Below are 12342 nucleotides of genomic sequence, written 5' to 3'. Positions count from 1 at the left end.
CTTTGCAACGTTTACTCTTGAAAAAAATAATCCGATTCAGAAAGCAGCAAGCCCTAGGGATGCCCATGCACCCAGCCCTACCACAGCCACCACACCGGAGCCTTGCTGGAGGAAGGAGGAGGGATGGAGAACAGCACCCAGCGGGCCCATCGTGGCAAGTGGAGAGGGGGGAGCTTGAAGCCCACCAGTCAAGTTCTGCTGCCGCTGAGAACAGGGAGCCACAGCCCCCTGGTTGCTGCAGGGCAGGCAGCACAGAGGGGAACTCAGATTTAGCCATTCCCTAGCCGTAGGACCACCTTCCCCAGCCCCAGCAGGAACTAGGAAGAAGCCAAGCCTGAGCCCTGCCAGAGAAGAAGGGAAAGGGGGTACATTTAGTTTCAGGAAGAAGGGAAATGGGGCCTTGGGAACAGAGATGCCAAGGAAAGGGCATCACAGTGGAGACTTGTGGAAGTTTTTCTAAATCAGGGTATGGGGAGGGAGCTGCTTTCCCTGGGGAGAAGCCAAGTCCCTTTCTCATCACGCTGAAAGGACTTGCTTTACCCCGAGGACCAGCACAGAGAGGGCACCTGCCCACTGGCTGCCAGAGCAGAGTCCCAGTGAAGGGCAGCACTGGGTGTAGCAGAGGAGGGCAGGGTTGAACCCAAGCCCAGTACTGCACCCTCTTGTTCCCCTCCTGCATCCGTTCCATCCCTGCTGCTGGGACAGGCATGCAAGGGACAGGGAGGGTCAGAGTCTCTACGGTCACGCTAGAGCTGCGCTGTGTCCACACAGGGCTCATCTTGGCCAAAGAGGAGCAGATTTCCCAGGTTCACAACTATTCATTCCTACACCGGGCAAGGGAAGAAGGAGGGGAACATGGAGCCAGGGGGACAAGACACAAACCTCCCACAACTGCTCCCACGCAGGCTGGGGGCTGCTAGCTCTCCACGCTGCTTTCCTGCTATCCTCCCCTTCCCATAAGCAATAAATAAATAAGTTAGTGTAGTGTAGACCCTGACACTCAGTTCACAGTGAGAAAATGAAGGGGAAGAGCCCCTGTGACCACAGGGAAAGGGCTGAGCAGCAAATCCTCCTCCCAAAGGCAAGCCAGAGCATAGCATCCCTGCTCAAGGCTGGGGGACCGGGGCAGAGAACAGCTCTCTCACTGCATGGATGACACAGGGAGGTACACTGAGCAAGGGGATCAGGACTGGCCCCAGTCAGGGGGCAACATTAGTACCGAGTGGCTGGTGGTGGGAGGGGGCCCTGGGGTCCTTCCTAAGGCATGGGAGGGGGGATAGCAACCCTCTCACTCTGCATGAGGGGTGTACCACAGCAGGAGAGCCAGGCTGCCCATCCTGGCTCAGCTCAGCTTCCCTGCTAGTAATGTACCATGGTAAAGGTGGAGATTCAGGAGAACAAACTCCCTGTGCCTTCAGCAAGAGCTTGGGGTACCTGGCCAGGGAGGTGGGAGAGACAGGGTACAGTACCACAGGCAAGGACCACGCCAGAGCACAGCATCTCTCGCTCCAGAGGACCCCAGTCCATCCTGCCCCTGCAGCTGGAGGGATGCTTACTGGCTGCTCCCATCTCACACTGCAAGGCACTTTCACCCCCTCTCCCACAACTTGAGGGGCAGGGCTGCTCCCCACAGAGAAGGTGGGCGAGGATGGTCTGAGTCACAGCACACAGCCCGGTCCACTTCCATCTACAGTCATCTCCAGCTCCCAGAACTGCAGAGAAAGGAAAGACCTGACTGCCCTCATGCTGGGTATGTGGTGTCTCCTATGTGTCCACAGCAAGTTCAGCTCCTCTTCAGTATTCCCTTTTGCCTATGAGCTGGACTGCACCAGTCGCTGCAGCCCAAGAAGCAAAGCCAGTGTGCGGGGAGATGTCCAACCCAGCATAGAGTCTTCAAGGTGCATCCATTGTGCAGGAGATAGAAGAGATACTGGAAGATCCCCTCTTCACCACCACGTTCACCACTGGGCATGGAGCCAGCCAGGCCAGAGCTAATAAATAACATCCAGCTGGTAGACTGCAGGACTTGCACATGAGCATGCTGCCTTCTCAGGACTCAGGGGCCAAAATGGGAAGCAAAGGTGTTTCTCAAGGCCCCCTTCTAGCCCCCAGCTGAGCATCTCCTTCCTCCAGCCTTGCCCAGCCAGGGGGCAACGGGAGCAGCGTTAGTAAAGAGTCTGTGTTAAAAAAAAAAAAAAGAGTTCCTGGGACATGGGGTGGCATATCTACAGGGAAGGACCCTGTCCTGTGCAAGGGAGAGAGAGACCACAATAGGGGGCTGGAGGGAGCCCGAGGTCTCATTTTGCAGCTTGAAATGGGAGTCCGTGTCTGGTCACCAGCCTCTGAGAGCTGCTGCCAACTCTGCCTCTGCACTGTGGAGGTCTCCATCTTCTCCCAGTCCCCCTTGTTTCCCAGCTGCCAGTCTCATGTCTGCTCTGCTGCAGCAACCGCTGGCACTGCCACCGCCCCCTCCTCCTTGGCGGGGGGCTCTATGTAGATCGGTGTCACCGATGAGGGCTTCTTGGACCTGCAGGTGAGGAGGCTGGATGGGAGCAGGCAGGGGTGGTGGTCCCCCTCAGGACCCCAACTCCCAGCAGCCCTGCCTGCCTCCCTGGCATGATCTCCTCCCCACTGGGACATCCTCCAGCCCTGGGCATGTATCCTGTCCCCCCTCCCACCACAATGATTCAGAAGGGGGGTGGTATGCCCCACGATTGGGCTGGGACAGAAGCCAATGATGCAGTGCCCTGGGCAGGGGACAGTGCCATGAGGATTGGGGTGGGGTGGGGATTACCCAGGTTGCTGTGCCCCCGATACTCACGAGTAGGGGGAGGCAGGGACCCCCACCACGAGGAAGTGGTTTTTCTTGCGGAAGAGCCGCCACAGCCCCTTGTGGTTCCCGCGGACGTCCAGGTCCCAGATGTGGAGGCACTAGGATGGTGGGGAGGAAGGAATAGGCATCAGAGCCTGGGGAAAGACACCAGAGCTGGGCGTCCCCCAGCAAGGGAAAAGCCACCATCCCTGCCCCTCACCAAGACACAGCAGAGAGGGGACAGCACCGTGACTGGGGCAGCACAGGGCAGCACCCCTCCAGCCACCATCAGTGAGAGAAGAGGGGGAACCCATTCCCACCCCTGCCTCAGGACAGGGGGTTTGACCATCACCTCCATGCAAGTGATGGAATCATCCAGACAAGCTCAGACCCTGGGGTCCCACACAGGGAGATCATAAGACTTATCTCCACTGAGCCAAGCATCTGCCCTGGATGACCCAGTGCCTTCTGTAAACATCAAAAACTTAAATGCCACCCAAGGGCACCAAGAATCCATATGCTGAGCTGCCCCCAAGGCCACGGACAAACCCAAGAACAACAGCCAGATGTTTCCTAGCGATGCAGAGATCAGTGCAGGGGTGAGGACAGGCCATGTCAGGGGCTTCACCTTGGCAAGCTGAGTCCAGGTGGTGAAATCTGCTTCCTGCTCCATCCTGATGAACATGACGTAGACCCTGCCCTCAGTGTCAGGCACAAAGGAATCCTCACAGGCATTCTTGCTGTGGTCCAAGACCTCAGCCTCACTGTGGAAACAGAACAGGGAGTGAGAGGGGACCTCACTGCCTTCTTGTTCCCACTGCAGGGTACTTCAGACAGGCAAGCGGTGGCTGGGTCTGCCAGGGCCACCTCCACCCTTTCTTCTGTCCTGGTTGGTTCACCCAGCATGCCCTGTGGTCTCCCAACCTCCCTGCAGGCACTTACCCCAGGAGCCGATGGATTTCAGCCTCATAGGCATCCTTCCTCAAGCTGTTGGAGGAGGAGAGAGCACAGAGATCAGGGCAGAGCCAGACAGTTTGATAAGCAGGGATCATCCCAAGATGATCCAAACTTAAGACTGCCCAGCATAATACAAAAAGGTAGGTTGGAGCCAATGAATGGGGAGCAGGGACTGCCACATATCCTGGAGGACGTGGCAGCAAAAATGTGATCTTTCAACATGTCCACCAAGAGCACAGGGTAGCTGAACCCAACCTCACAAAAACCACCGCAAGGATTCCCCAGCGGAGGCCAGTGCGCTGGGGCTGGAGGTTATGGCTGTTGTTCCAGAAGGAAGGGAGACGTCCCCAGCACAAGGGGACAAGGGTCAGGTCAAGCAACTGTTTCATCCAGATCTCATTCTGACCAGCGCTCACCTCTCCACATTTTTAAGCTGGACATTCGGAACTGTGTTGAACTTGTGCTTCTTGAAATAGGCTTCCTGGGGGGAAGAGAGAGAGGAGGGAAGGAAAACATGGTTCAGTCAGGAGTCAGCAGTACTTGGAGGTCACCTCAAGCATCCCTGCTACCTGGAGAGGTGGCTGAGTCAGAGCTCAGCACCAGAACGGGGCTTGGGGGCTGAGGGAGGTCACTCACGTGAAAGTAGCCGTTCATGTTGAGCCCCACGATGCCGAAGTGGTAGGAGCGCGAGACGTCAGGGATGATGCACTCCCGGCCCTTCCGCTGCTCAGGCATCCGCATCCACATGTCCCAGTCCCAGAGCTAGGGAGGGGAAACTGCCACTCACACTCAAGTTTAGGGACATGATTTGGTAGCGTGGCCATCCAGGGACCTTTCTGGCTGCCTACACCAGCTCTAGCCCCTTTGGCCCCAGCCTGCCTGGGCTCTTCCAGCCAGCTCTGTGGCTGGTTATGTGGTCCTCAAGTTACCGTCTGTCCCAAATGCATTCTGCTTGGGCATCCTTCCCAGTGGAAGCTCAGGGAGAGCCAGGGCCCCTCCAAGGCTGTACCCACAGGGACTGGGTGATGATCAGGGACTGCTGATGGGCAGAGATGGGGGTGCAGAAGACAGGGTCCCTCTAGGGTACTCACCTTCTCAGGGGTTGGCCACTTTGGCTCCAGCTCGTCCTTGTACAGGCTCTTCCGGAGCACCCAGCCCAGGCCTGGCATGGTCTCCACGCGGTACAGGAGCGAGGGGTCCTCAGCTGTGTGCTCATAGCCCTGCGAAGTTAACGGGAGCATTCAGCATCCTGAATGCACCCCTACCCTGCCAAAATAGGAGGCATTTTGCTCCATGGCGACTCCCAGCATGGGGAGCAGGGGACAGCCACTGGGAAGCACACAGCAGGGACAGGATGGTGGTTCGCAGAGGCACTTCTGAACAGTTCAGGGCTGGGGAGACAGACCCACCCAGGATGATGGTGGGGGGACATCCCGCTTTACAGACAGAACTTGGACCCCAGCCTGACATGGGGACAACACAGGGCAGAGGTGTCCCTACTCCACCGTCCTCCCTGACCCACCTGGTCATTCCAAGCTGAGACGCAGTACAGGCTCTCGTCCTCCTCCAAAAGGTGTATTGACTGGCTCAGAAAGCTGAGGAAAAGAGTTGTCCGGGCCCTGGTCAAACGTCCTTTGCCCAGGCAGACCAAGGCAAATTCTCCACAAAGGGACAAGCCACCCTCAACTGCTGGGACTGTCTAACCCATCTCTTGGGCTGAGATGGCTGATGTTGGCGTCAGATCGGGGGAGGAGCACCCAAATAAGCTAAGCTGCATCTCACCATGGGGAAAGGACAATATTGTCTCCTGCTCCATCAGAGTCCCTCCTCCTTATGAAAGAATTGGAGCCCTGGTAGATGCTGTCCCCGTCCTCTTGCCATGGGGCAGTTCTAACCATGTGTGTACAGAACAGATCAGTGACCCCAAAAAGCAAACCAGAAAGAGATCCCAGACCTCAAAGTCACCCTGCACTGAGAGCCAGTACAGTGGACTCAAGACCCTCTGCAGAGCTCAGTTATGGCTGCTGCCTGGGGACTGTTCAGCCTTGGATAGGTGAGCTACAGCATGGCAGGGATCTGGCCTCTCCTGAGCAGCCAGAGAGCTTCTCGGAAATGCCCCACCCAAACAGGAGCTCAGGCACCCACAGCTTTACCTGAAGAAGTCAACAGAAATGTCAAGGTCTTCCTCCAGAACCACAGCAAATTTAGCATCCTGTAGGACAAGGAGAGCTGTCACGATAGGACCAGGACAGAGTGGAGACACAGAGCAGGCGTCCCCTGCCTGTGCTGTTCCCTGCCCTGCCCGACCAATTCCAGCTCCCATGAGATGGGGGTCACAGATGCCACTCTCCCAGGAAAACCCTGTGCTGTCTTGCTCCCACGGGTGAGCAGCTAGACAGGGCGCAGGCAGAGGTCTCACTCACTGGGAACAGGTTGAAGGTTGCAGTCAGGCTGGCTTTGTAGTGCTACAAGGAAAGACAGATCATTACCTGTGTTAGCATCAACCTCTGGACCACAGGGAGGGGTAGCCTGGCACAGACGCGGGGCTAAGCCTGCCTCCCTCAAATGCTATCCCAGGACCCGGGAAATAACTCTCCCAGGATTTGGGAAAGGTCTCTCACCTGGGAAACTCTGGCATTTTTAATGCTGATGGGAGTGTGCTGGATTCCTGAGAGGCCAAACAGCTCCACGACATCCATTGGCTCCTGCAATGAAAAGGTACAAAGCTCATCAAATGTGTGGGTCTGGATACATTCTCCCCACTCTCTGACAGTGTCAGCTCCCTGGGACAAGAAGAATATGACTATGGGATCCCCTGCATGCGGCTGTCCTCTTGGGGGCAAGCAAGGCTCAAAATGATGCTGTGCTGTAGATGCTGCAGCAAGGAACTCGCCAAACCCTCTTGGCCCTTCAGCCTTTAAGTATCACCATAAGTTTCTCTTAGCCCTGCTAGTTTGCAGACCCGAAGTTGTATCCAAGAATATCTCAGAAGCCCAAATCCCTAGTCCCCCATGGACAGTGCAGAAAGAAAACAGGTATAGCCAGGAACACCTACAAGCTGCTTAATGTCAAGACCACAATCAACTTCATTTTCTCTCACAGTTGCCAAGAAAGAGACCTCCCTGACCAAGCATGTCTGCACTGGGGTCAGAAGTAATCCATCTTTGGGCTGACGTACCTCTGCCCCAAGAAGGCCCCACCAAGGCCTTCTCCATCCCCTTACTGGCCATCCCACCTCCTAGCCACAAAAGAGAGAAGGAGCTCCCATTGCACCAACTGTTCCCCCTTTCCCTGGTATCCACCACAGCAGCATGAGCATCCAGGCTGCCCCCTCGTAGCTGAGGGATGCTGCTCCAGTTGCCATGGCAATAGATGCTGCTATCTTTAACCACTCTGATGTGCTGCAGTAAGAGCCTGCATAAATACACCAGCTCCCCCAGCCCCACAATCTGGCAGTGATGGGGGAGGCCTGCAAGGGAATGAGCCTATTCCCTTCCCCACCTCCATCACAAGGCAGCCAGACAATACCTCATGGGCTCCTGCAGAGATGAGGGCTAGAAAGCTCCTGAGACCTACTAGGATGCCAAAGGCCTGTCCCAAAGCGCATCCCACTGCCAGAGAGCCAGGGCTTGCAGTGGGATCCTTTAGGGCTTCATAAGGTTTTGCTGACGGGAAGGTCTTTGCCCTCTAAAGGGCCAGCTCTCCTCTTACTTGGCCACAGCTTTCATGAGCCTTGTGAAAACAGATCGTTTTGGGTCTCTTCACCTCTTACTGAGAGTGGAGCTGCCAGGCATAGCTGGACTGGTTCGTTCCACTTCATGCAAGGGAGCTGGACAGACAGTGTTACACCCAGGCTGGCGATACTCAAACAAGAAAGGGGGATGGGAAGAGCCCAGCATGACCACCTCATACCTGCACACCAGCCTCTTTCTGACATAGGGATGTAAAATCTGGGCTTTGGGAAAGGCCAAGGCAGCTTTATCCACACCCGTGGCTTGGCTAAGCTGACTGACTTTGCATAGGAGCAGGTGAGGAGCAGTGTGACCCACAGCAGGAGGAAGGGTGAAGGGGCTCGTAGCCTGCCACCCACCAAGGATGGCCAGCACCACATACTCTTGTCTGGGGGACCGAGGACCTGGCTACAGGGACCTCTGGGAGTGCTCTCACCTCATAGTACCCATCGATGAAGACTGTGATCATCTGCGGATTGACACCCTGAGCCGACAGCAAGGAGCGCAGCATCCTGAGGAGAGATCGAGGGGCCTGAGTGCACAGCCCCAGTGGGTCCAGGCCACTCAGCAGAGGGGTATGGATCCCTTGGGGTGGGGGAAAGGGTGCATGGCGAGGGAACAGGATCTACTGCCCTTGGGCTCTTCCCTTTCCCATGGCCAAGGACCCTGGAATCTGTCCAAGCGGGTCTGTCCACCTGCAACCCCAGGAGGAGGCTGGATCCTAACAGCAGGACGAAGGGGAGGGCTTGGCCCACGTCTGGTCTTGTGGCACAGAGCACAGAAGCCCTGTCCCCTGGAAGTGCTTACCTGTACAGGTAGTTGGGGCGGTTCCCTGCAATAACAGCTACAGGCACATCAAAGACTTTATTGTCCTTGAGCTGGAAGAGAAAAATGTGTGAGTGGGGCTGGGGGAGGCCATGCCAACCTAAACGATTCTATGCCACTGAGAGCAGGATCCAAGGGGTAGGGACGGGCCCCGCTGTTAAACAGCGGAGCTGCCTAGTCCTACCCCTTGGCTCAGGACCACACCGACCAACTAGGACGCCACTCAGCACTGCTGGAGACCCTGCCAGCTTTCCCCTTTCACCCCACCTCAGACCCAGCTCCCAAATCCCAACTTGCATCCACCTGGAGACCTTTGTCCAAACCCTTCAGCACTGTGCCAGGGACAGCCCAAAGGCCATGATAGCTGCTCCATCTCCAAATGTACAGGCTCTGCTGCTTATACCAATGTCCCTAGAGCCATGGTAACCTGGCAGCCCAGGGCAGACATAGGGCAAGGGAACTCCCCTTTCCTAGCATGACCTGACCACACGTATTCACCTTACCTTTGCTGGGGTTAAGAGCTTGCCCAGGGGCAGTTTTCACCACTTGGCTGGAGCTTAAGGACAGGGCTCTGCATCTAAACTGCAAACACACCTGGTCCAGCCCAGCCCTCCCTCCTGGAGCCTTCCCTGAATACTCCGCCCCTGCACTCACGGGATCAGGGTTGAACTCAATGGGTGTGGGATCTTTGCAGCTGCAGACACTGCCGTAACCTTCTACTTTGCTGCAGAACCTTTTCCGGCGGTGATTCAGCTCTGTGTCGGGCCAACGGCACTCAGCATCTGGAGGCACCAAGCAGAATAGACCGCTCATCCCCATGGCCTCACCTTGTGTGCTCCAGGCTGCACTGCCACAGGGACGGCTCTCCCTGGGCTCAGCCATCACCAAGCCAGTCCTTTTTACTATGAACAAGCAACACTTCTGGATGCCAGATACAACCACAGCAGCCATTCAGAAGCCGTCCCCACCATACGGCCTCTCTGAGCAGCAATGGGCCATCAGTCAGAAGAGACTGGACCAGGCCTGGTTTGGAGAGGTGACAAATGGCCAGACCATGTCCCCACTTCCCTGTCCTCACCTTTCTCAACAACCATGCCTGGAATTGCCATGGAAGCAGGAAGAAGGGAAGCTGGCCCCTATTTAAAAGTTACTATCCCCATCTCAAACAGCCTTAAATCCATCCTGGGATGTTGCTAACAGACCCATGGCTTTTGACTCAAAAACACCAAGAGCAGCAGGCAGACATGTCTCAGAGATACCTGGCACCGCAGAACGGATCTTACTTCCTACCTTCCACAGATGTCAGATGAACTTCTGTCTTCAGCAGTACAGGGTCACCCCATGTCGAGAGGGCAGGCGACTTGGCGTGCTTCTCCCCATATACTTCCCCTGGAGCAGGGACACAGGGTCAGGACTGTCTGGAAGGGCCCATCCCTGCTGTGTCAAGGCATGACCAGGGGCTGTAGCTAAGGGTGGCAGCTTGGCATCTTTTCCCCATTGGCCTCTGGCAAGCTGCTGAAAGGACATGCTCTGCCTCCATCCCCTCCCTCACCCCCAGGAACGGAGTTACCTGCTCTCTTGACTTGTTCCCTGCTCATACAGCATGTTGGGGATGGGCTGGGTTTGTCTTCACCTGGCTTCTCCCAAAAAAAGGAGCCATGAACCCTCTCCTTGCCTGTGCTAGACTCACCTCCCTTCTTCCCCACAAATGTCCACATGTCTCTCCAGCTCAGGAATGGTGCAACTTGGCTCCCCAGGCTTTTCAGGACATTCTTGGCTGTGTCCTTGAGGTGAAAGGAGCCTTCATCCTGGAACAAAACACAACCCTGCAGCTGAGATCTGGCTCCCGATGTAGACAAAGAAAGTCTCCTGTCAATACCAAAGTGGTACAGGGCCCACCCCTACCTTTGAACCAGCTGAGCCAGACACCTTCAAGAGCAGGTTCCTAGAGTGTCTGTGCCACTAAATCTGCTGGTGGCTTCACCACGACACACAGGGAGGTCAGAGGAGTCACAGACTCCTGTTTCCTCGAGACCAAATTGTTCTCAAGCAGGGCCGTGTGTTCAGCAACACTTCACACAGCTAAATCCAAAACCCTGAAGGACAGTGCTGCTCGCACAGCAGCCCAGAACCAACACAGTCCACAGTGCCCCTCCCAAAGCCTGGAACTGGGACCCAGAAGGGTCCCACCACATCCTGATATTTCCTCATGTCCATTCTCCACCTAACCTCTTGTTTATTGCTGCAGGCTCTGACACATCTGCTTTTTGCTCTCCTGACCTTGCTGGGCACACAGCAGTATCTGTAGTAACAAGGGGGAGCGAGAGGACAAGGGAGGTGATTCAGCCAGGGAGGCATAGCCCAGTGGGGTTGTGACGTTTTGCCCTGAGAATGCCTGATGACATTTAGGAGGCAACTGCCCAGATGAGCCTTAGGGCGTCCTGACTCAAGGTGACTTCTTCTTTTGACGCTAAGGTCACATACCTTAATGGTGAAGATCAGGATCCGGCCCCGGGCAACCATGTTGAGGAAAAGTACCATGGCTTCATCTTCATGGGGAGAATAGGTGTCAAAGACCCTCTTGGCCATCACATGACCCTGTTGGTATTCAAATGTCAGATGCATCTTAAATGCTATACGGCCAGGACACGCAGAATTATGGAAATCTGTCCTGGAGGCCTCAGTCCGTGAACAACACGATGAGTTACTTTTCTGGTATGCCAGGGAGTTAGTCCCCAGGCAAATTCAGCCCTTGGGCCTTCACACATGACATGAAGTGCACCGAGGTCCATGGAACAGCATTACCCGACCTCACAACTCCTCTCCTGCCTGCTCCCCAAGGACAGCTAGGCAAACACAAGAGAAACACTGCAGGGACCCTCTGGATGACCATGTCATGCTCTGGAAACTACAGGCAAACAAGCATTCGGGGTCTTCTCTCCTGGCTGCCCTTCGCCTCATGCACCCAACAGTTAAAGAACAAGGACAAACACTGCCCAGTAAGAAAGACAAATGCAAACACGCAGAGATGCTTTACCGTTGCCTGATTTAAGACGATGACATGGATCCCTCTTCCCTGCTCCCGAGCCTCATCTTCTAGGACCTGCAAGGGGAGAACTGATGAGAACCATACGCCAAGATCTCTTATTCCCTGCCCATTCAGCAGAGCAGAGCCCCCAAACAAGCGGCAAATCTCTCTCCTGCGACATTTTGGCTTTGCTCATGACAGTGATGGATGCCAGAGTAGAAGACAACGTGGGACCACAGCTCCACAGTCCTGTAGGCAGAAGGGGGATGCACTCCTGACCTTCTTGCCAGCCACCGAAGTGCTCTCACCATCCGCTGCTTGAGGCTTCACCCATTCAGCTCCATCCATCCTCTGCTCACAGGGACAGCCAGCACCCATCACTTACCGTCGTCCCATCCACAGCCACGTAGACCTTCGACCGGCTGGAGTACACCTCGACATCCAAGACCTTCTTGTTGCTGACAGGGTGCCTAGGGACCTCCACATTCAGCATTTCATCATCTACAGGGAAGAAATGCCCAGTCTCAACCAGCCAAGACACCTCTGGCTTGTCCCTGCTCAGTGCTAGCCCAGCCAAGCCAAAAGATCATGCCCATCACGTATCATAGACTCATAGAACCGTTTAGGTTGGAAAAGACCTTTAAGATCATCAAGTCCAACCATTAACCTAGCACTGCCAAGTTCACCACTAAACCATGTCCCTAAGCACCACATCTACACCTCTTTTAAGCACCTCCAGGGATGGTGACTCAACCACTTCCCTGGGCAGTCTGTTCCAATGCTTGACAACCCTCTCGGGGAAGAAATTTTTCCTCACGTCCAATCTAAACCTCCCCTGGTGCAGCTTGAGGCCGTTTCCTCTTGGTCCTATCGCTTGTTACTTGGGAGAAGAGACCGACCCCCACCTCGCTACAACCTCCTTTCAGGTAGTTGTAGAGAGCGATGAGGTCTCCCCTCAGCCTCCTTTTCTCCAGGCTAAACAACCCCAG

General features: G+C 55.5%; 1 protein-coding gene across 1 annotated transcript in view; it reads right to left on the bottom strand.

The window, feature by feature from the left end:
- The window catches only part of POMGNT1 (protein O-linked mannose N-acetylglucosaminyltransferase 1 (beta 1,2-)), a 16938-nt gene continuing 4596 nt past the window's right edge, over positions 1-12342 (bottom strand). The window contains exons 3-21 of the mRNA XM_009326580.1: positions 11739-11854; positions 11363-11428; positions 10810-10923; positions 10016-10133; positions 9616-9714; positions 8980-9107; positions 8308-8378; positions 7937-8012; positions 6391-6474; positions 6193-6234; positions 5923-5981; positions 5292-5364; positions 4861-4989; positions 4406-4531; positions 4186-4250; positions 3755-3799; positions 3441-3576; positions 2822-2931; positions 1-2527 (exon numbers count right to left, since the gene is read on the bottom strand). Coding sequence (XP_009324855.1) covers positions 2425-2527; positions 2822-2931; positions 3441-3576; positions 3755-3799; positions 4186-4250; positions 4406-4531; positions 4861-4989; positions 5292-5364; positions 5923-5981; positions 6193-6234; positions 6391-6474; positions 7937-8012; positions 8308-8378; positions 8980-9107; positions 9616-9714; positions 10016-10133; positions 10810-10923; positions 11363-11428; positions 11739-11854 — 1760 coding nt within the window. The 3' untranslated portion in view covers positions 1-2424. The remainder of the gene's footprint in view (positions 2528-2821; positions 2932-3440; positions 3577-3754; positions 3800-4185; positions 4251-4405; positions 4532-4860; positions 4990-5291; positions 5365-5922; positions 5982-6192; positions 6235-6390; positions 6475-7936; positions 8013-8307; positions 8379-8979; positions 9108-9615; positions 9715-10015; positions 10134-10809; positions 10924-11362; positions 11429-11738; positions 11855-12342) is intronic.

The sequence above is a fragment of the Pygoscelis adeliae genome, unplaced genomic scaffold, assembly GCF_000699105.1.
Source record: "Pygoscelis adeliae isolate BGI_AS28 unplaced genomic scaffold, ASM69910v1 Scaffold306, whole genome shotgun sequence".
NCBI classification, from domain to species: domain Eukaryota; kingdom Metazoa; phylum Chordata; class Aves; order Sphenisciformes; family Spheniscidae; genus Pygoscelis; species Pygoscelis adeliae.
Note: the sequence above shows the minus strand (reverse complement) of the source record. Positions and strands in the feature narration are given on the sequence as shown.